The 23,800-nt window shown below is 38.5% G+C and overlaps 1 protein-coding gene across 2 annotated transcripts in view; it reads left to right on the top strand.

Annotated features, from left to right (window-relative positions):
- Positions 1 to 23,617, top strand: part of sema6a (sema domain, transmembrane domain (TM), and cytoplasmic domain, (semaphorin) 6A) — a 65,986-nt gene extending 42,369 nt beyond the window's left edge. Inside the window, exons 15-19 of one of the 2 annotated variants that reach the window (XM_026913385.3) lie at positions 116 to 190; positions 4,077 to 4,135; positions 4,613 to 4,633; positions 7,974 to 8,084; positions 18,300 to 23,617. In XM_026913385.3, coding sequence (XP_026769186.2) covers positions 116 to 190; positions 4,077 to 4,135; positions 4,613 to 4,633; positions 7,974 to 8,084; positions 18,300 to 19,378 — 1,345 coding nt within the window. In that variant the 3' untranslated portion in view covers positions 19,379 to 23,617. The remainder of the gene's footprint in view (positions 1 to 115; positions 191 to 4,076; positions 4,136 to 4,612; positions 4,634 to 7,973; positions 8,085 to 18,299) is intronic. The other variant, XM_026913394.3, reaches the window with a different exon arrangement.
- The last annotated feature ends 183 nt before the right edge of the window (positions 23,618 to 23,800 follow it).

Raw genomic sequence — 23,800 nt, 5'->3', positions numbered from 1 at the left:
GAGAAAAGATGTGAGATGTGAACAGTACGTGAAGAGGTTAGAGAGTATGTTATGGAGCTCACTAATCCTGGTTAAAGACATCAGAATAGAGCAGTTGTGTGTTCCCCTCTCACAGGTCCTGTATCGCCTCCAGGGATCCGTACTGCGGCTGGGTGTCGGAAGGCGCGTGCCGGGAAATCACAAGCACAAAGTATGTTATTCTGAACCATACACCAACACTATAAGCCAATATTGTGTTTGTCTGAGTCCTTCCATGAGTCTTTTTCAGGTATAAAAGTACCACTTTTTAAATTTTTCTGACTATTTCGAAATATTGTGAACTTGAGAATATATGTGTGTTAGAAAAAAAGAGATGGAGAGTTAGAAATCTATAAACAGAGACGTGGAGCAAACGGTGATATAGCGATATGGGGAATACTTTTTTCCATGCATGCAGCCTCATGTATTGCTAGTTAGCCTTGCGATCTTCCATTCTTTGTTCTATTCTGTTGAAGGAACAGCAAAGGTATACATTCATCGGAAAAATGGAAAAATGTCACCAGGTCTTTTTCCAATCTTCAACTGCCCACTTTAGGTGAAACTGTGCCCATTGTAGATTCCTCAGATTCCTGTTCTTGGCTGATAGTGGTCTTTTGGAAGTGGTCTTTTGCTGTTGCATCCCTTCTGCATCAAGGTTCAACATGTTGTGCATTCTGAAGTGCTTTTCTGCTCACCACAGTTGTAAAGAGTAGTTAGTTGAGTTACCGTAGCATTCCTGTAAGTTTGAACCAGTCTCTCATCAGCAAGGTGTTTCTGTCTGCAGAACTGCTGCTCAGTGGATGTTTTTTTGTTTTTTGCACCATTCTGTGTACACTCTAGTCTGTTGTGTGTGAAAATCCCAGGAGATCAACACTGAAATGATCAAACCAGCCTATTTAGCACCAACAGCCATGCCACAGTCAGTCAAATTTTTCCCTCATTCTGATGTTTGATTGAACATGAACTGAAGCTCTTGACCTGTATCTGCAAGATTTTATGCTTTGTGCTGCTGCCACATGATCGGCTGATAATTGCATGAATGTGCAGGTGTTCCTAATAAAGTGACCTGCGAGAGTATATTGACGCTGTTTAAGAATTTATCTCTTGTTTACTATGCTGTGATGGTTTCTTTCTGAACAGTCACACAACATTTCCACAGTCAGACATGAATCATTCTGCAGATGAAGTCGTTATACCAGTAGCGGGTCTTGCCCTGTGGAAAGTGATCAGTCATTGTACACTGTTTTATTCTATCCTGTTATTATTTCCAAAGGCTTGTCTGCTATGATTGAGCTTTTCACTTTGAAAATTGAGTAGAGAGAGGCATTAAGAGGTTAGATGACCTCACTCCGGCTGAACAGTGCTTCTAAAGTGACTGAGTAGAGGATTACACGGTTATGATCTGTTGGCTTTTGTGGTTAGCGATTGAAAGGCATTTGGCTCAACACTTTGTGCAGCATTTAATGAAAAGTGTCAATATAAAATGGACCCTAGAGAGAAACAGCTGAAAGTTCACACTTTCATACTTTCTCACTACCTACTGCAATAAGTTAGAATTAGATGTGTTGTCTATAGTGTATTGCACTTAGAGAGAGTGAGCTGAACCTTCACACTTTCTTGCCTCTTTGTCAATACAAGCTGTAATAACAAAGAAAGACCCTTTTCTCTATACCCTGTACTCTGTTGTGTGCACAGTTGGATACACTTGGCTGAGTCAGTGTGACACTCGGATATTATGTATACTGCATCTCTATTCACAAAGTACAGTGTGCAAGTGAATAGAAGACCTAGCATATATATAAAACTCTATTCCTATTGCTGGAAAAAACTGGTTAATTCTAGTCAAATTTATCTTTTCCCAGAATGTAACGTGTGTGACAGTTGGCCTATCTCCTGTATTTGCATGACTGAGCGTCCGTCAGGAATAGCAGGCTCAACCTGACAAAAAAAAACAATAAGTCCTTGCATGAGAACAGAATACTCAATTCCTCAGCGACATGTCTGTATTTCCTTTTTTGATGCATTTGGGCTTTTGGATGAGAAAAATTCTTTGTACCTTTAAAAAGGAACAAATAAGCATAAGAAATCTTAAGCTATATTAAAATTAGAGAAAATTTTGTAAACCCTCACAGTAGACTTGGACAATAACATGCTTTTAATTAAAGGATTTCCATCTGTTGAATTACTGTAATAAATAATATATTGTACATCATGTCTGAGTGTCACAGATGCTTACACTATAGACTGTATAGAGAAACTGATGGTAATGTACACTACCGGTCAAGGTTTGGCACATCTGCGAATAGAAGGGTTTTCTTAATTTTTAGATATTTCTGTTAATTTTTAATAATAATAAGGCCATGGAAACTAAAACATGACACTAAGAAACAAGACATACGGACTTATAGTGTCCAAGAAAAGTGTCAAACTAATTCAAAAAGTTTCATATTTCTAATTCTTAATAGCATTCCTGATGAAGCATTGCACACTCTTGGTACCTTCTCAGCTTCATGAGGCGCTTCACCCTGGAGGCTATTCATAAAGTTCCCAATGTGACACAGAAACAAGTTCCAGTCATAAGGCTATCATCAAACGTTTAACTCATATTGTAATTTAATCTGTAATTGCTTTCAATATTAGTTGCTAAATTAAAAGGATAATGATATTAAATTAAATAATGATAGGTTATAATTAATAATTGCTGTAATTATACTGAAAAAGCAACTTTAATTTGCACATTATTGAATGATGGAACATACCTCCAAACCCATTTGACTGGCCTCTTGGCACACCAGCTAAAACTAAAAAATACAGTGATTTTTTTTTTTTAATTATTTATTTAATGGGAAGAGTATACTGGTATAAAATGTATTGATGCACTTTATTTTTCATTTATATTTGCTTTAAATTTAATGCTTTAAATGACCGGTTTTCAATCTCAACATTGAAAAAGTGGGCTAACAGTGCTACTTAAGACCGCCTGTATCACAAAAACAAGTGGAATATTGCCATTGAGGGCAGGTGTTTTGTTTGGACAGCACTACTTTAATCTTCTTCATGGATAGTTGGCTTCTGTCCTAAATACAAAGGTAGCTCACAGCTCTGTGCTTTCAAAGACCTCTCTTGGTTTTGCTTTAGACAAATGTTTGGCTCTTCTCTTGTTGAAAGCTCTACAGACAAACCTAAACTTCCTGGCAGAGGCAACCAGGTTTTGAGCTGAGCTATCCTGGCAATTAGCAGAATTCATGATGCCATCTATCTATCTATCTATCTATCTATCTATCTAGCTATCTATCAATCATATAATACCTAGTTACTTTATTATACCATTTTTCAGGTTGAGACAGTGTGACACTCGGATATTATATATACTGCATCTCTATTCACAAAGTGTGAAAGTTACCTAGTACATAAAACCTAGTATATAGAACACTCTATTCCTGCTGTAAAAAAAATGGGTTAATTCTAGTCAAATTTATCTTTTCCCAGAATGTAACGTGTGACGGTTGTCCTGTCTCCTCTGATTGCATGACTGAGCGTCCGTCAAGAATAGCAGGCTCAACCTGACAAAAAAAACAATAAGTCCCTGTATGAGAACAGAATACTCAGTTCCTCAGCGACATGTCTGTATTTCCTTTTTTGATTGCATTTGGGCTTTTGGATGAGAAAATTTCTTTGTACCTTTAAACAGGAACCAAAGAAACTTCCAGAATTATATTACAAATAAGCCTAAGGAATCTTGATCTATATTAAAATTAACCAAAATTTTGTAAACCTTCAGAATACATCTTCTACTAGGAATTAAAACACTCTATTCCCACTGGAAAAAAAATGGGTTAATTCTAGTCAAATTTATCCTTTTCCAGCATGCAATGTGTGTGACATTCTTTTCTGACTAGTGCTCTGGTCTTGGCCTTTGGGTATAAGTCAGTAAGCCCCAATGGAAAATGGAGGGTGTGCCCAGGGTTCGAGCTCTGCTCTTCCTCGCATGGGCTTGTTTGAGGCAGCAGGGCTGCAGCAGCTCACCACCGTGTGTCTTGTCTCTGTTGATTATGCAGATGGCCGTTCGAGCAGGACGTGGAGCAGGGCAACACAGATGGACTGGGAGACTGCCAAAGTAAGCAAGGGCCTCTTCCCTCTCACTCTGCCTCTCCCTATCTTTCTCTTCACTCTCTTTTTCCCCCCCCTGTTTATCTGGGCTCAGCCTTGACCCTGTCCTTCAGCTGCAGAAACACACTGAACACAAGGACCTGCTTTAGACACACAAACACACACACATATCATTGACAGAAGCTTTCATTGTGACCTATTCACTCAGCTACACTAAGCCTTATAGAAGCCTGTTTTCAGTGGACTGCATTCATTTATTACATCATTTTATCTGTGAATAGTGAAATGCTGTAAACTGCTTACCTTTTATGCTGTGATCATTTACAATGTAATTAAATCTTTAGTTACTGTGACACTGACATTGATGTTAATTATAAGGTTTGACTATTTTCATATTAAACACAAACATTAAATTAGTACAACGTGCGTAATTTACCAAAACTAATTGTAATATATTAACACATTTTTCACTTGCTTTTTTCAGATTCCTTTGTGGCACTAAATGGTAAGTGGTGTAAGTCAGAAGCGACTTGCATGAAGCCAGACTTCATTAATTCTCACAAGCATTCAATCTTGTACTCTGAATTCACTCTCCCAATTTCTAAGTCTTTCTCTTTTCTCTTATCTGACTCTCCATGTTTGTAAAAAATATATAATTTAATTCCTTTGGTGCCTTTATTCTTTAATAGACTTTCATTGTCAAGGCTTAAAATACCTCAAAATTCATTACCTGCTCAGTTTTTTTAAAATACAATATTTCTTTTTTCCCAGCCTAGTGCAGTGATCTAGAGCAGCTTAGCTACACTCACTCGATTTCTCCCCAGTTAGCTAGATTTGAGAGACGCTCCTCCTCTCTCTGCCATAACTCTCCCCCCTCTCTATTCTGTGCAAGCCTTCACTGGTCCCATTGATTCGCTCTGACCTTTGATTTCCTAATTGGATGGATCTAGCTGCTTAATAGAAGGCGGCTTTGTGGGTTAGAGATGTGGCCAAATGCAAATGGTGGAAGCTGTTTACAGAGGCTGAACAGCGGCGTGTTCTCCAAAGCTTCTTTAGAAATTATTCATGACATACAATCCAGCAAAAGCGGGACACATCAGCGGTGCACACACACACATACACACACACGCGCACCCACCCACAAGCACCCATAAACCTACATGCTGACACACACACTCACATGCACTGCTTGGTGCTGTATGATGATATCGTTTGCTCTGGCACAGAAAGGAATGTTAACCATTCAGTTGGAGGGAGGTGCTGAAAATGTCTACTTTCCTGACCTACATATCACATTATTACTCACCCTGGGTGGAATAGGTCTGATTATCCTTAGCATTTATGATAAAAATAGGAATCATAAATCTCTTCTTTGACATCTCTCTACTTTCGTTCCTGCTGCTCTTGTTATTGGCATCACACTGCACCAAAGGTACAGAGAAATAAATAAAGAATTATGTTATATTAGCAGTCTACAGAGCTAATGCTCGTTATCTATATGAGTATGGATTTCCCTGAGTTTGAAATATAATAAAACAACTTCCCTCATGCAAGTTGATGAATGTGCAACATGTGATAGCATGGCAAAATGCTGCGGATGTGATATTAGTATACTTGAAACAGCATCATTTTCACCCGCTTCCTTTCTAAACAGCTCCATTTCACACACATGCTATATCAGCATTCATTTAACGCTTTAAAATATGGTTCCTTTCCAGCACAGCCTATTTTTTATTCTACAGTAAAAAAAAAAGATGTTGGCATTTCCCACCAAGCTCAAGCCTTCACTGGTGTATGTGTGTCATCTGCCTCCATCCCACTTCCGCTAGCCGTGGAAAATGAATTATAAAATAGCTCTGTCACACTAATCACTCAGCCTCCAGCACATTTTTAAATAAATCATTTTAATGATTGCCACTGGGAGATCGTGAAGCTGTTGCACATGACAGACCAATGGCAGACAACTGTATATTCAGACCATTCGGACCACAACACACAGGCTTGAAAGTGAGGGTTCTGTTTAAGATACAGTATGGAGCTCACTCTGATGAATCGACTGCTTACAGGATTGACTGGTTTACCTGTAAAATGTGTAGAGAAGCCTAAACTACATGTGTATCTCTGTGAAAGAAAAAAAAAAAAAGAAAGAGAGGAAAATTTATTTAAACCCTGTCTTTAGTCTGACATGTGGTTTGTTGTGCACATTGTCACAGGCTCCAAAAAAAAGGCTAATTTAAAATTTTGTTAGGGTTTGTGTGAATATAGTCAGTTTCTGGAGAATATCCAGAGCCACACATATGAGCAAGGCCATTCCTGCCCTGTATGATAAGGTAAAGGAAGATTCACAAAAAGAGCAAATTTGTCAGGCCCTGAATTGGATGTGGGTACAATGAATATGTCCTGCAAGGTCACAGGCCTCACAAGGCCACAGTGGAGCCATGCTCGAGTGACACATGGACAATACTCAGCGCATAATTCAATTCAAGCATCAGGAGCTGTAGCAATCCTCAAAAGGTCATAGCTTAATTCAGCTCTTATGTTCTTTATGACTCGAAATGACTCAATTAAAATTATGGAACAATATTAAAATGATTTTCCCATTAAATATGTATTTCTTTTTAGATCTGAGAATGGCAAGATAAGTGATAAAAATGGTTTATTTTTGTAAATATGGAACAAAAATTGCAGAGGACTTTAATTTCTGTCACATTCTCAGGTCTCAATTGAAACCTGTGTACACACATACTATCAGGACGATGTCTAGGCATGTGAATGGGTGTTACATAGTTTATATTGCTATGTGAAGATTTATTAGGTACTATAAAACTTTACAATTGTGTTGCTATAAACCCAAAAGGCTCAATTAGACATTATGGATAACAGCCTGCACTCTCGGGGAAAAAAAGGTACTAAACTTTACCTTTCTTTGTCACTGGGGAAGTACTCTAAAGGGTACAACTTTTGTATCTTTAGTATTTTTTATTTATTTTTTTTACCTAGGCAGCTAGTGTCCCTTTAAAGCAGGGGCATCCAAACTTTTTAGACCACATCAAACTACCTCTGGGACAGTCACCAAAATATTATTGGTGAATTATGCAAAATACTAGATATTTACAATCTGAAAATGTTAATTATATGCATTTGTCTATTTACTTTTGGTCTTTTAAATGTCCCTATTTAAGGGACCAAAAGTAATTGGACAAATAATATAATCATAAATTAAATTGTCATTTTTTTATACTTGGTTGCAAATCCACTTTAGTTAAGTATTCCTTCAAGAATTCATAAAAGGTTTTCCACGCTTAGTGGTTGAAAGCATTGCCACGCATTAGCTCTATTAAAGTTCTGTACCCCGTTTGTTCTGATAAAAAGTTCCTTCTTCCAGGATAGCATCCAGCTGCTTCAGTTTCTCTGCCCTCTCATCTTCTGAATATTTTTTTTGCATTGTCCCTGATTTGTTTCATAATGACTCATTATTAAATTATTTAATTACCACAACAGTTTCTTGACTTATGAGGCACACACATTTGCTATGGCTCTTGATGAAAAAGTATTCGTGTCTGTAGCCATGATTAATATCATTCAGTAAATTAATTTGTGGGTGTAGTCAGGGGAAAAAAGGCTCATTCAGTTTAGCTAACTGTGTTAACACAGTCTGATGCCACCATCAGGAGAAAAGACACATTGCAGTATATTGAAGGTACCACCACAAGCAACAAGGAAAGGTACAGTTTAGTACTTTTTTTTCTGAAAGTGTGGACAGTGGTGATTCAGACCTATGGCAGGAAATATATTTCTGGTTTTTAACAGATGATTGTGTATTAATCTGTGTTGTGCTCTGGCAGGCCACTCCACCTCTTCTCTCAGCACTGTGCAGCCCAAAGATCCCCCTGAACCCACCGATAAGAGGGACCCTTATATCGCAGTGCCCTCTCTAACCCAGCACGAGTCCACCGGTAAGCCTTGGAATGGGAATGGGAGACTCCATTTTTGTCCTGTGGGGGGAGAAGATTGCTACAGTTTCATGCTGCTTCTAGTTGACCAGCACCCAAAGCAAGAGATGCAGTTATACTTGTAATAAATTATTGTGCTCCTGGAAGAGATTATTAAACGAAGACTGTAATGGCCCATGAGGAGGGAGGCAATATCCAGGCTATTACAGTTAAAAGGAGAAGAGTGCACTCTGTTTATTTGCCCATCCACAGGATGGCCCAGTCTTTATCTTGTCCTCATGACATGACATTGAACACTCTTTCTTGGCAAGATGAATTCACAGAATTGTTCAAGGTCACTCTGGAACGGGCGTTTATAGTGAAGCTAGTGACAAAAGCAGCACACGTAATATGTTATGTTCACCAAATCGATATTAATATGTTACATAGCAAGGACAGTCATTACAAGTTTAAGCCTGGGTAATGGTTTTGGTACCATCAAGTATCATGAGCAAATTGGATTGTTTCATGTTATTTATCAATGACGGCCATAAGTAGTAAATCTCTGCTTCCCTCCTGAGCCATAACACTCCTAATCTGTATGCACATGCTCTATGGAGCACTTGCTTAATATCTCTGTTTTGGGATTCTTCTGCAGAATCAGCCTCAAAAGCTTTATTGAAAACAGGATTGTTAGGTTCTGACTAACTTAATTTAGTACACAAATGTACCTGGTACAGGTCGTGTGAGTTACATTAAGTTAGAAAATGAAAATTAAGTTAGAAAATGTTTCCCTGAGGTATTTGCATAGCCTCAGCTTGAAATATATAGCGTCTTAGGTCATTTTAGGACATTGAGGACAAATTGTCTTTGACAATTTGAAAGTAAAATACACTCTTCCATCCAAACCTTACTACTTCAAGGTCTTATTACTAGGTCAAACAATGATTCTAGTGTTTTCTTCAAAGGTCATCTTTTCTGCACGTTTCACAGTGTTCTAAATTTGTATTTGAAATTTGTGTTTTGAAAAATGTGTGCTATTAAAATAGAGTTCGGCACAAATTTACCTCCAATAAGCCTCCACAGGACAAACACTGAGACTGTAAACTCGCATTTAGAAACTCAAATACTCCGCGTATGTGCTGTGTAGCAGTTCTCCAGCTATTATGCTGTTATTTAAGTCTTATAGTAAGACTCGATAAAACACAGGAGGTAATCTTGTAACTCACCTGGCACTATTTTACTGCTCCACCTTTGTTTGAATGTGGGTAGTGATGTGCTGCACAGACTTGCTGAATGTTAAATCATTATCATTTACTTCATTTGGTATATAATTTGTAGATGGCAGGATATGTGCAGTGTGTCATCAAGATTCTGTAGACAATAACTAAATTGTACCTTCTCACACTTAGGCATAGGAACACAAGAAAGCCAGTATAGCCGGAATCAAGCCAATAGGCGAGCAACAATTCAGTGCTAAAAATGTACCGTTCATTCATTCATATTCTCGAGCGACACAATAACATGACGATAACGTGTAGTAGTGCTGAACTGTTTTTGTGCTCCTAAAATAGACTCCCACTTTTAAAACTGTGAAAGGTGCAGAATTTTGAGCAAAGATTTTAGAATACACCTTTATAAACAGATTAGAGCTGGGTGTTATGACAATATATTATCAATATCGGGATAAATTATGTCATAAGATTTTCAGAATATCAACGATGTATACCATCTCTTCAGTATCACGAGATGATATTTTTGGCATATCGCCCACCCTCGCCAGAGAATAGATTAGTCACAAGGACATTTCCTACATTTGCATGGTCACTGGAAGCAGCACACCTGTTGAACTTTCACAATGGTGGCAGAGAAGTGGCTTGCTTATTTGGCATCACTGTTGCTGCCTCTTTTGCCAATCCCCAGTGCTGCCGTCCAGAACACTGTGGCGCTGTGGTGTAGGCAAGAGGTCCATATCTAAATGCTTCTTTTTGCTGTTGTTTCTTTTCTGTTATCGCATTATTATTATTATTATTATTATTATTATATACTGCCTATTCTATCGTAATCAGTTACACATAAGCTGCTTTCATTCTATTCAAAATGAGTAATGATGTTCACTGGCTTTCACGCTGCTGTCTTGATGTTTGCTTCTTGGTCTTGCATGAATTTGGCTTTGGAACATCTTTTGTACTAAGAGCTGTTTCCTCCACTGCAATATTATTTCTGCTTTACATATTATTAGCACCTTCATTCATATTCACACTTCCCTCTTGCCTCCTGTGGACACCTTTATGCTGGGCGTCATCAGTTCCAAAGTGACCAAGTGTACTCTGAAAAACAGAAAAAAGTGCAGGGACTCTGTCTGTGCTTTGATATCATTTTCTAAAATGGTCATGAGGAGTTTATTTGTTTAAAAACACTACAGATTTTATTCATGTATCAGAGTGTATATATTGCATAATAACGGTATATAAGCATTAGTTAATTTACACAGCCTCGTTTCTGCCTTTTATTAGGCTTGTGATGTCGCTGCACTCTGGCACATTAGTATAACACAGGCAAAATTTGAATTTGATGAATATTCAAAAAGTGGTATTTTAGTCCCTCCGTGCCAAAGCTGGCTGGTGGCAGCATTTTTCGCAGTACATTTGAGCACTCTGTGTCTGGTCTCATTTGTGTGTGTGTGTGTGTGTGTGTATGTGTGTGTGTGTGTGTGTGTGTGTGCACCCACACAATCCTACCCACCCTATCTGCACCTCCACCATCTGCTGCCATTGTAAGTAGTCTCCCTTCCCCAGGACCTTTCATCTCCCCAGATGGAATGTTCCAAGGCTGGACCTTAATGTAGCTACCACCAATTACTAACCTTAATCTACTGTACAGCGCATCCTCTCTCTTACCAAATGGAGATGTATCTCTCTTTCCTTCATCTGGGGAATGGCTTCTGTTAGCCCCTCCCTCTCCCTCTGCCCCCTCTTTCTCTCTCCCTGTCTCTTCCCACCCCCAACCTGTGGCTGTCTCTCTGTGCCTCTCAAATTTATAGGTCAATTATAAAAGCTATATAGATACTGAGATAGAAAGCGGTCTCTCTGGAGTTTTCTCGGCCTATATTCCATGTAGAATAATCTTTGCTGTAACAGCATGCAATATATGATCATCATTAATGCCTACCCAGCATACTGCTTGGAGCCAGGAGGGGCTCACTAGCTGTGAACTGAGAGCTGACACGTGATAGCCGTGTACAGATCAAGTGTGAAGAGCGCACATGATTACACCTTCCATTTAATGATAAGTGCCGCACAGTGTACTAGTTTCTTTGTTTTATGGTTGAAATCCTCTCTTTTCCATCTGGATTTCAGCCAGTGTGTACATTTGCTAATGGGGATTTCCTGGCTAAAGACGTTAAATCTGCAAAGTGAGCTTTCATTATGGAATGCTCACAATTTTATAGCACATTTGACACTGTTTTACAACTAGGTCTTCCATCACACTGACAGTTATGGAGAGAGGCGGGTTTAGACTAGATCACTATTTTCAGCTACTCGTATCCTAATGATGTTCATATTAGTGGCTTTCACCTTCACTGTAATTTAAGGCTGCATTTATTCAGGGTAGAAATTTGGCTTTAGATTTAACCCAGTTCTGCTTCTCCTCGTCCGCATTAACCCATGGACATTTACTTTTAATGTTTACGCCCTGATTCCTTACTGATTTCTTTTTCATATAGACTTTGTATGATTTATCATATTTACAGATCTCATATGTCAGGGTTACTTTTTATACATCTAAGAAATGACATTTTATAATATTGGTTATGATTAGAATGTTAGATGTATTCATGTAGACAGGAGGCAATATAAATGCCAGCTTGACATTTTCTAAAAGGGGAATGTGCACTTGTAAACAAAGTGACGTGTGCGTCAGAGATGTAAGGAAAAGATGTTCAGTGTGGCATATGCCAGGCTTAAACCTTAACTATTATCCCCCTGGATGTGCACTGAGCAAGCATTTGATGGCCTCAGTCAGAAGATTTAGAAGGCAAAGCTTTTTAAATCACTCTGCAGATGTAGAGATCTAGAGCATACACATAATCAGCCATTCAGGACACTGAGAGCAAATGCACCTGCCACAGCATCCAGTTTAATGTTGAAGTTAAAGGTTTAGACAATAACTTTATGTTGCAGAAACTGACTGAATTTAGTGGAAGAAATAAGAAATGAATGACAACTGAAGTGAATGAACTGCCATCAGTGCTCCCAGAAAACATGTAAACCACATTAAAGGATTTATTAAATGCAAAAGACATTAATATAGTATAGTGTTATTTTTTGAGGGAATTATGGAAGATGTTTATTTTATGATGGACCTGAGACATAGTAGCTTTGGAACACAATATCAGTCTTTTGCAGTGTATAGTATGTATGCCAGAGGTGGGAACAGGTCCGTGGTCTTAACACTCAAATCCAAGTCAAGTCCCAAGTAAAAACAGACGAGTCCAAAGTGAAGTGCTATGAACAAGTCAGAATGAGTTCCTCGTCTAAATTAATGACATGCCAAACTTTATCATCAGCCAAGTAACTGTAGTGTATTACATTTACATAAATAATGAACCCTTGGAAAACAGACCAGATCAAAAACCATGAATAAGAACACTAATACAAACAGTGAGCTGAGCAGGTACTTCACAACGTGTGAGTGTATGGCGTGTGCTTATATATGTGAATGGTAATTGTGTCCAGGTGTGTGATCAGTATGCTGGTGACTGTGTGAATGTGACAATAATGAGACGCGTGGGTGTTGTAGTCCTTGGTGGCCATATTTGTAGGCCACGGTATGTTCTGGGCGATGGAGCTCAGCACAGATTATGGCACTGACATGATTATAGTAAATATTTTTACCTGACGAAATGAAGTTAATGTCATGTTTTCATGTGAAAAGTAACTTTTATTACTTATCTAAAACTGTTAGAAGATGATTTTTTTTAAAGCAAATACATAATTTTGCCTGAAAACATCATTCAATCTTTAGAAGTTCAATCTTTATTGAACAAAGTTCTCAAAGTTTGCCATATTTGCCTAACCGGAGTCCATTCTATTGATGTATAGCATATAGTCATTGGCTGGATGAGAGAAGTAGAGACCTTGAAGATTTATAACGAGTTATGTGAAGTAAATAAAAATGTAAGCAGTTAAGTGTAAGTTTTTTTCCTTGGAAATGTAACTACGAATCAATTCAATTTCAGTAATATTCAAGTACAGTATAAATATGCCAAAATAATACTTAAGTACTGTAACAAAGTACTACTCAAGTATTGTCCATCTCGATCATGACCTTAGAGTTATAAGTTTCTATCTACCAATCTTTACCCAAGTAGAACCTTATAATACTAATCACATACTAATGACTTTAAAATACAGCAATTATTTAAGGGTTCATGTCTAAGTTATTGGTGTTAAAGTCAATAAAAATAGTCGAAAATTATTTTTATTTTGGTCAGTCTGAAGTCAGTAAATTTGTGATTTAAATCCATACCTCTGTTGTTTGCCCTATAGATTCAACTAAACTAGATAACTAGAACAGCAGTATTCTTTCTCTAAAAAAAAAGGAGGATTACTGCAATTTGTGCTAGTAACATTAAACATTAGAGAGCCCTTATCAAACATGGAGGATGTTAAAACAGACCCCCTGTTCACTGTGCAAACGTGCAAAAAGGAGCATTCCGAGAGAGAGAGAGAGAGAGAGAGAGAGAGAGAGTATTCGATTATTTTGCAGAGAAGTAAACATATTAGAGATGCAGTGGCAGAACAGTTTCCATGCTGGTTGCTTGGCTAGGATGTCACTTTTCTCACATAAGAATCTGAACAGAATCAACAGGAACATTTGTCACTTGAACTGGAGCCCTCAATGGAGCTTCACACACCAACGTCAGTCAACACACATGTTCATGCTTCTGCAAGTCATTCCAAATCCTCCGTGAGCCGTTCACTGACCTACGTGTCTGACTGTGAGGTTAAATTGTCTTTCCAATCATCTTCTCCTTCAAATCAGACATCACCATTAACGACTGCCAAACTGTCTCCTCTTTCGAAACGGACCTCATGTACCTTTGAAGCCTCTTTAGAAAAAATGACTTTTTTTCTGTGTGAATATTTGTCACTTCTTCACACAGGATAGAGCGTAGTGAGAGGCTTTGGATTTGATTTAACTCACTCGAATGCAGCGAAGCATTTTCCAAGATACCTAATTTATCTGCGATTGGAGCCTCATGAATTTCAGATATGAGGATTCTCAGCTTGAGCTTTGTTTTTGTGACTACTTTTATGTCAACAACCCGTGCCGGAAAAGATTACATGAATAAGTTTTAGTTGGTGTGCATGAATTTTTAAAGAGTAGACTATTTGAGTATAATTAGTCATCACGATTACTTTTGCACTTAAAGCTATTTAGAGCACCCAGATGGAATCAAAAGAATTTGTTGAAAGAAAAATAAGGTTTTAAATGTAAGCGGGATCTTGCAATCATTTGCCTTTAACTAATAGAGCTCCACTTGTCTGGGACCAGCACTTCTTTATAGCTGCAGGTCCTTTGAAGTCAATTCAAGAAACAGTTTTGTTCATACATGAAAGTTGGGAATCTTCAAAGGTCTGATGAAGCCTGGGGGCTCTGTTTAAGTGGGGCCCTCCATATCTTAGTAGCCTAATGTCAAGGTCAGAGCAAGTGGCCCATAGAGGCACAGGAAGAGCACTTTAACTTCTCGTCCTCTCTGGGACCGAGTGAGCTTCTGTCCCTGCACTTGATGTTCAATGAAAAGCTTGTTTTTTTCCACTCCACTTCAAACATGGTTCACTGACTAGACAACACAGATTTAGGGCTCAGTGTTCTTCCTGCAGGTGACTTGCCGAATCTCCTTTCATCATGTAGTTTAGTTCAAGGTTATTCTTATAAGATTACTCTGGCCTAGGATTAAAAAGTTAACTGTCGATACATGTGTTGTAAACATGCCTGCTCACCTTTTAGCGAGATGCTGCATTAGCCTTAGAGTTTTAGAGCAAGTTCATATACTGGAAAAAAAATCCCTCATGGTTATGCACCTTGGTGGTGGAAGTAAATCTGGAAAGACTACAGCTGCTCTGGGGGTGAGATATTCATGGGGCTGATTGATTTTTTTCCCGCTAGCTCCCTCACTAGGTAATGCAAAAGGCAGCTAGAGATTAATGGTACAAAAAGCTAAGAAGCTGAATAGCAGAATTTAAATTGTAGGCTTTAATTTTGCTAGCAAAGCAGCAAGCAGAGGCAAGAACAGCACATGTTTAACCCTAAGCTGATTTAAAAGCAAGCACAACTAAAGTACATGGTGTTTGTATCAAAAGGACACATTTAATAAACAGTAATATTACAAGCTAAAGTCCAAAGTTAGCAGTGTTATTTGTTCATCTTATCTCTTTATGGGATCTGGTTTAAAAATATATATATATATATTCTTCAAATCAACTGTTAGTTTAAGAAGAAAAAAAGGTTGCATTGTTCCATGACAAGTTTTTTTTTCCCCACTTGTATTCCCACAAATCCCTCCTCATGTATGACACTGCTGGTGAAATTCCTAGACTGGCCTTGTTCCAAAACATCTGAATGCTAATGTAGCTTATGGCTAATGAAGCTAGCAATAAACTATAAGCCAGCAGTTAGGGTTAATACAATAGGCTTCCAATGATTGTTAAACGTGTTAGCATTTTAGTTTGCACTATTCTTTTAACCTTAACCAGTTAAACTACACTACCAGGTAATCACAATCAGATTTATTGTATTTTAACAAATGTTATTCAACAGGAGCATAACTCACCATTTATTCTGATAGCTTTACAGACTGTAATAGTCTGTATTAACACTCACATTCTAAACCTAGGTTTTGAGTCCTTTTAAAATTCTCTTTCAGGCAGATATATCTTGCTGTAGGCAGTATGGTGTTATGAATGGGAAACCCATCAAAACATCAAATACAGAGCTGTGAGGGGGAAAATGGTTCACTTAAGCAGAAAAAAAAACTCACAGACTAGGTTGAAAGGAAAAGCTTCTCAGATCTCTCCATTAGCAGAGAAGAAGCAGATGTGTACTGTATAACCGGGTCTCTTTGTCATCCAGGGTCTCAGAAAATATGTCATCAATTCATCTACTTGCCACAAGACAAAACCTATTGATCCACAGAAGTCTTGAGGGGAAAAAACAAGATACTTTCTCTGATAAGGGTACTGCATAGCTAGAGACAGGGAAGTATAACCGCATCACTGGTGTTGAGGATCGGAGCGACACCAGGCTGACCGGGTGGATTTCACGAGGCCACTGCGACTTGGATCGCAGTCTGTTCTAGACATGTTGCAGCTTAGTGTGTCTGTATGGATGATGGAAACCATTTGCCTTAATCCTGCAGAAAACAGATGAGTCTGTGCTGAGTGTTGTCACTGCTAACATACTGTTTTACTCTACCCAAGACTTATGCCCCTTTTTTCTTTTTTCCTTCTAGCCAATTTATTGCTTCTTCTTCTTCTTCCCTTTTATGTACTTATGTACAAACATTCAAACTGTTCTTATGTTCTTCAAATACATGATAAATGATAAATACATGATAAAATGTTTTGAAAGTGACTGCAGCTGATGATGTTATAACACTTTATCCGCTAAGAAAGGAATCAAATATTTTGTAAGTGCTGTTATAGGAAAATAATCAACAATGGATGATGTGTTACCTCTGCAAAGTTGATTATTTTACTATAACAGCATGTCCCAACGTGTTTTATTCCTCTTAGACCACACCAAATTGTCAGTGATTGCAAATGGTTTATTTATTAAAGAATAACACGTTCAACTTTTTTCCATTTATAGTTAGAAACTTTGCTTTAACATAAGTTTGATGAAATTTGTAGCACAGTATTTCCCAAACAATACCTGCAAGAGTGAAGCAAGTTTACACTGTATTATGCACTGTATTTGTCTTCACTGTTTTTAAAACTTGCTCTGACTGCATTGGCAGTCACAGAAATACCACAAACAACTGTACCACTGCTACACATTTTTTGATATATCACAAATCACATTTCTCATCACAAAACATCAAGACTTGAGAAGTCTTGTGATTAATTCTGTCCACCTTACTGTAAAATATTTCAGTTAAATATATTGAAAATATCTGCATGGATAATACACTGTGAGTCTTCCCCATAGTGTTGCCACAAAGTTGGAAGCAAACAATTCTCTAGAATATCTAGAATATATGTGTGCAGTAGAATTACAATTTCCCTTCACTGGAAATAAGGAGCCCAAACATGTTCCAGCATGACAGTGCCCCTGTGCACAAAGTGAGTCCATAAAGACATGGTTTTCCAAGGTTGGTGTGGAAAAACTTTAATGGCCTGCATAGAACCATGACCTCAACCCCTCTGAACACCTTTGGGGTGAACTGGAAAATCAACTATGCGCCAGGCCTCTTCACCCAACATCAGTGCCTGACCTCACTAATGATCTTGTAGCTGAATGGGCAAATCCCCACAACCAAAATCTAGTGGAAAGCCTTCCCAGAAGAGTGGAGGTTATTATAACAGCAAAGGTTAAAAATCTTTGGTACAAATACACAAATACACACACTTTGGTACAAATAATAGCATATTCTATTCAGAAAAACTGTTTTCATATAATTAAAATTAATGTATGTTATTATTCCAAATAATAGATGGTATCGCCTGTATCAGCAGATGGATTCTTTGGTTTGTTCCTCCGGAGAAATCCTTAAAGGTTTTGGTCAGAACCCTATTTCTTAGAGTTCATTGCTTTAGTACTCTGTAAGGTCCTCGCCTCACACTTGGTACTTAGCTTTCATCATTGCTGCTATCAGCTACAGTGTTTGGGTAGTTTTGCTTTGTGATGCTGGAATTTAAATCCATGGCATGTTTTTTTTTTATTAATCCCTGATATAAATGCAGAGTTTAAAATCCTTATTTAGAGTTTATTTTCATGCTTCACTGTTCAAGCAACACTAAACCAGTGAGAAAACCTCACAAATGACTTAATTGAAGAGATTTATTCCTGGCAGACTGTAATGTTACACTCTATCCATTTAAAAAACCTGACATAACCAATTAGATGATCCCTGCTTGGTGCTGATAATTAATGCTATTTAGACCATTTTTGACCATGACCATGTTTGACGCAAATGTTTCATTTAAAGAATTTCTCAACTCTTACCTGCAGGCGTGATTCGTGAGAGCTTCCAGAAGGGCCGTGATCAGATGGTGCCCATCACTCTGCTGGCTGTGGCTGTGGTCCTGGCATTTATCATGGGTGCTATCTTCTCTGGTATTGTGGTCTACTGTGTATGTGACCATCGTCGGCGCCATCTCGAGCTCTCTGCACACAAAAAACCCAAGGAGGCTGTGAACTCCAGGCGTGGCTCCATGAACAGTGTCACCAAGCTGACAGGCCTATTTGAGACGCAAGCCAAAGATGGCCGGCCCGAGGCCATCCTCGCTCCTCTGATGCACAATGGTAAGACACTTATCAAATCCGAGGAGCAGCAGCAGCTGGACCTGGTGGCACTTCCCACACCCGAATCAACACCCATGCAGCTCCGCCGCAAGCCCAGCCGTGCCAGCCGGGATTGGGAGAGGAACCAGAACCTAATCAATGCCTGCGCCAAAGAGCTGGTCTCCATGGGCTCACCTAATGTCCTGATAGGCACTGATCTGCCACTGAGGGCGTCTCCAGGCCACATCCCCAGTGTGGTGGTGCTACCTTTACAACAGCACCAGCATCAGCAGGTCTACCAGCACCAGCATGAGTATGTAGAGCAGCCACATCGCACAGATTTGCCTGATGATCAAGCAGCTACGCTGGAGTACAAAGCAATGAAGAGCCCATGCCACAATGTAATGGTGGATTCAGATGGGCTGCCACCCCGCGTGCCCCAGAGAGAGGCCTCATTAGCAGCTGTGGTACCCCCAGCTGTTCCTCAGATGGGCAAGAGGCTAGATATGTACTGTCGCGGATACCCAATGGGCCTGAAGAAGCAGCAGCACAACACCAATTCATCCAACTCGTCTCACCTGTCAAGGAAGCGCAGCTTTAGCCGTGCCGAGACACCACCCCCGGCTCCACAGAGGCTTGACTCCATGCACGTTTCTTCTCCTTCAGGCCTTTCACGTCACTCCAGCATGAGCTCATACGGCTCGTTGCCTCGCTGCAGCTCCAGGCACCGCAAACCAGATGTCCCACCCAAACCTTCACAGTTTGCCCTCTCTGGGAAAGTTAAGTGCAGCGACTCGGGGACATAATCAGCGCAACTTGGACAGGGGAACATGAAATCTGTGTTGTACAGCTGTGTACAGGAAATGCTCACTGTTTTTTAAGAAAACACACAAAAAAACATTTTTCACATAAATGTACGTGTTTAACTCAGGCTGTTGATTCCCTCATGGTAAAAGATGTAAACACCTGCTACCGAAAAGAGAGGGACTCTCAAATCTCTTGTCACTGAGCCAGATTTTGCTATTTAGCTCAGTTTTTTTTTTAAGACGACATTATGTCAGGCTGGGGACACGACCATGTCGCAACTGGTGTTTTCTTTACAGCCTGCCAAAAGCACATTATGGATCACAGAGAGGAGTGTAATTGCATAGTTCTAAAGCTGGGATATACCCTAGTTAGAAAAAAAAAACAACATATGGACAACAGCGATCTCAGCCGGGAACAACAGCTGGTTTACAAAGGAAAACTGTGAAGTAAGATTAAAAAACGATGAAATGCCTCTCTCAGTGTTGCAGCTACTGGACACAGCAATCAAGTTCTGCCTTTAGCGAGGTCTGAAGAATTGTCTACTGTAACAGGTGACTGAATAACCCGTGACTGTTAGTACTAATAGCTGGTTGTATTTATTTTTAATAAAGTGCTTTCGAAGAAAGACTGACTCTTTTTAGACTCAGAGAGAGAGAGAACTTTTTAATTTTTAATTAATTATGTAAAATTATTTAAAGTCATTCAACTGGAGCCAGTACAACTCATTGAAGCAAAGTCCTCTAAACTTTTTTGGATGTTTCTAAGTGAGCTATGGAGGGAATTAAGGCATCCAAGGAGCTATTTATTGAACTTTGCCAGAGGAGTTCGAGAACGTTTAAGATCAAGCATCACACCAAGATGAATCTCCCTTTGTGAAAAAAAATACATTGAAGAGGAGAGAAAATAAAACAATCCTCAAACTGGAACTCCGTAAACACACCTTCACTTCTCCATGTGCATCCTCATTCAGCACTGTGGATTGTGTCAGCAACCTCTAATCCTAATGGCCATAGCTTCACTGAGTGCCATTCTGGTTCACTTTTTGCATGAAAGCGTGCAAAGACTGAGCCAAGGAAGAAAAAAAAATCCCCATATTATTTGCAACACAAATGGATTTCATTTCATTTGGCAGGTATTAAAAGGTATCATTTCCTAGTCTCATCTTCACACAGACCCTCTTATTGAATTACATGTTTGATAGCCTGTTTTTTTGTTGTTTGTTTCTTCCATGTGTAAATTTGTGCCTTACACCCCTGAGTAGTGAAGAGTTTGTTAGCTGTTAACTGTTACATAGTAGTCCTTATGATTATGTATTTTCCTTGTTTGATAAAAAAAAAAGCAACTAAAGAATGTAGGTATTCTTGTTGTTCATTCTGGTCACTTGGGAAATATCGGGTGGGCGGGGCTAACCACACAGCATATTTTGTGATTGATTTCTAATTGTGCCAATGAAACACTTGAAAGCAGCCCTTTTGTTGTGCTAGCAGTGCTGTCAGTGTTGTTGTTTTTGTTTTGGGTTTTTCTGTTGTTGTTGTTTTGTTTTTGTTTTTTCCAGGGGCTGATGATGTTCTTACTTTTGTTTCACACTTTGCAGATTAACTGTATATTCCTGGGAAAGTCTCCTTAGTTCTGGCTGGTACAATGTAATTAAATGGCTACTTGGCTAAATAGCTCAAATTCAGCTTCTTAGCGTCTAATGTCTCCCACCAAATGACACTAAGCTCTTAATATACATGTTGAAATCGAGTTTTTAGGCAGGAAATACAGGCTGGCTCCTGTGAAAAGAAAAGCACTTGAATAATATTAGGGAACAATTTAATGCTTTTGATGTTTATGACAGATGCCAACTAATATAATTTCCTAACTATAGGATTATTATGTACAATGAGGGTTTTAATCAGCAGATTTGAGTATATAACTACTTCCCTGAAACATTTTATAGCTCAAATTTTCCACAAACGATCAACACACTCACCTAGTCTAGTCTCTGTAGACTGGCGTAGATTGGAGATTACTACATTCCTTCCGATATGGAAGTCACTCATCAGTTAGAGTGAAGGGTAGCAGGATTTGCTCCTTCCTCTCCTCTACTGTTATGTTACTTGGACTAACATGTACATAGGTTCAGACTGCACTGGCCGTCTGGGATCAGATTAGGAGTAGTGAAGGGCCACTCAGACTCACTCACTCATTGTCTGAGTAATGTATCTTGGCCTGTGGTTTTTGATGCTGATTGTGGACAGTGGGCTCTTTGGTGTGCCTTTTGTTTTTCACCCTGTCTGCTACACACTGCTAGAGGTGAACAGAGCTGGACATTCCAAAATCGCTTGAAATTTATATGCCTGTAAGATATTGTTCTGTCACAAGGGTTTTTTCCTTGTCCTTCTCCAACCTCCTTAACATCTGATTCATAAGTAAATGTATGTTGTAAAGACATTCTCTTTAATAAATGAAAAAAAAGCTAATAAAAACATTTAAAATTCTTGTCACAAAAAAACTCTCCTTTTTTTATTTGTTAAATCCTTTCCATAATTGTACACTCACTGCACACCCACTTTAATAGGAACACATGTAAACCTGCTCAATCATGCATCAGCCAATCATGTGGCAGCAGTGCAATGCATGCAGTCATGCAGTTACAGGTCAAGAGCTTTAGTTAGTTAGTTAATGGGGAAAAAGTTGTGATCTCAGTTATTATGACTGTGGCATGATTGTTGGTGCCAGGTGAGCTGGTTTGAGTATTTCAGAAACTGCTGATCTCCTGGGACTTTCACGCACAGTAATCTTTATAATTTACCCAGAATGGTGCAAAGAACAAAATAATACACAACATATCAGAACAAGGTGGAAGACTACAACAGCAGAACAACACATCAGGCTCCACTCAGGTTCCAGAACAGGAATCTGAGGCTACAGTGGGTATGATGATTTGGAGAACATTGACTGATGTGAATATTAACTGAAGCTCATGACCTGTATCTGCATGATTTTATGCATTGTGCACTGCTCACATGATTGACTAATTGGATAATTGCACGACTGATGATTGCTGGTGTACAGGTGTTCCTAATAAAGTGGACAATGAATGCATACAGTAATTATGCCATCACATTTGTTCCATACTTATGAATGAAGGTAATGTGTTTCTGATATAAACACTCAGAAATATTCGTAAATGATATGTGCAGTAGTGTGCAAAATTCTTACATTTTGCCTTAAATGTTAAGTATTAGAAGGACAGCAGAAAAGAGCAAATTTTAGATTTGAGACAGAAAATTTTCTGACAGGCCATATGAAAAAAAAATCATCAGGGTTGTCTGGGCCCTGCAGACTGAAGCAAGTGAGATGGTCAAAAGTCTGCAGAAGAGCCATGGAAGGTTATCCAAGAAGTTCACATTTGTGGTCCCAACAAAAATTAATTTCATTTTGTTTTTGCTTTTTACTGATCTTTTATTTTTTTCATTTCACTATTTTTGCTTTACAGAATTTCTTTACCTATGCATTGTACTGTATAATTTCATTTAAAAATATGATTTCAAGGAACCAATGATCAAAACTGAATTAGGTTCAAAGTTAGGTATATCCTACAAACCACTGATAACAGCTTGTTTTGGCAGATTCTTTGCATGAGCTGTAGATAAGAAAGCACACGCTTATCTAAACATGCGAATACAAACACCTTTACACAAAAGCTTGCTTTACACCATTCATTAGTAATTTGTCATGTCTTCTGCCATGAAAAAGCAAGATGATAAGGATCAGTCTGGAGCCTTCAGCAGACACAGTGAAGTGAGTCGTCTGAGACGGTGCTAAAACACAGCAGAGGTGAGGCAGCAGTGTGGATATAGAGTTTCAGGAGAAATGAACTACTCATGCTCAACTGTTTGTTCTCCTTGGTCTTTTTGTCAATTAAGTGATAAAACCACAGTGTTAGAATACATTATGTCTATAGCAGGCTTATACAATGACATATTGTTGCTTAAGAAATTCCAGTGGAATTAACCAGAAGTGAAAACTGGAACATGAATGCATAAATTCTTAGCTATAATATAATATTTACTAACTGTTAAACAGGAGTAGCAAAGTTACTCACTCAGGTTAATGTACAATTACTCATTTAAATAAATACTCTGGTAAAAGTTAAAACACAGCTTCAAATTCTTCACTCAATTTAAATTAGCTAATTATAAACCCTTAAATTTATGAAAAGTATGTTAAGTAAAAAGAAAAAGACATCTGTGTCAACTCACAATCAGATTTTATTTAGTGATTATTATTATAATTATTATTATTATTATTATTAATCTTTTTTTTTTTTAATTATCTTAATTATTATTTAGTGCCACTTTCTCCAAGGAACCACGGAGTGTAGGAAAACATTTGCTAAGGCTAAATAACAACAGCTTTATTCCTATTTTCTC

The sequence above is a fragment of the Pangasianodon hypophthalmus genome, chromosome 8, assembly GCF_027358585.1.
Source record: "Pangasianodon hypophthalmus isolate fPanHyp1 chromosome 8, fPanHyp1.pri, whole genome shotgun sequence".
Lineage (NCBI taxonomy): Eukaryota > Metazoa > Chordata > Actinopteri > Siluriformes > Pangasiidae > Pangasianodon > Pangasianodon hypophthalmus.
Note: the sequence above shows the minus strand (reverse complement) of the source record. Positions and strands in the feature narration are given on the sequence as shown.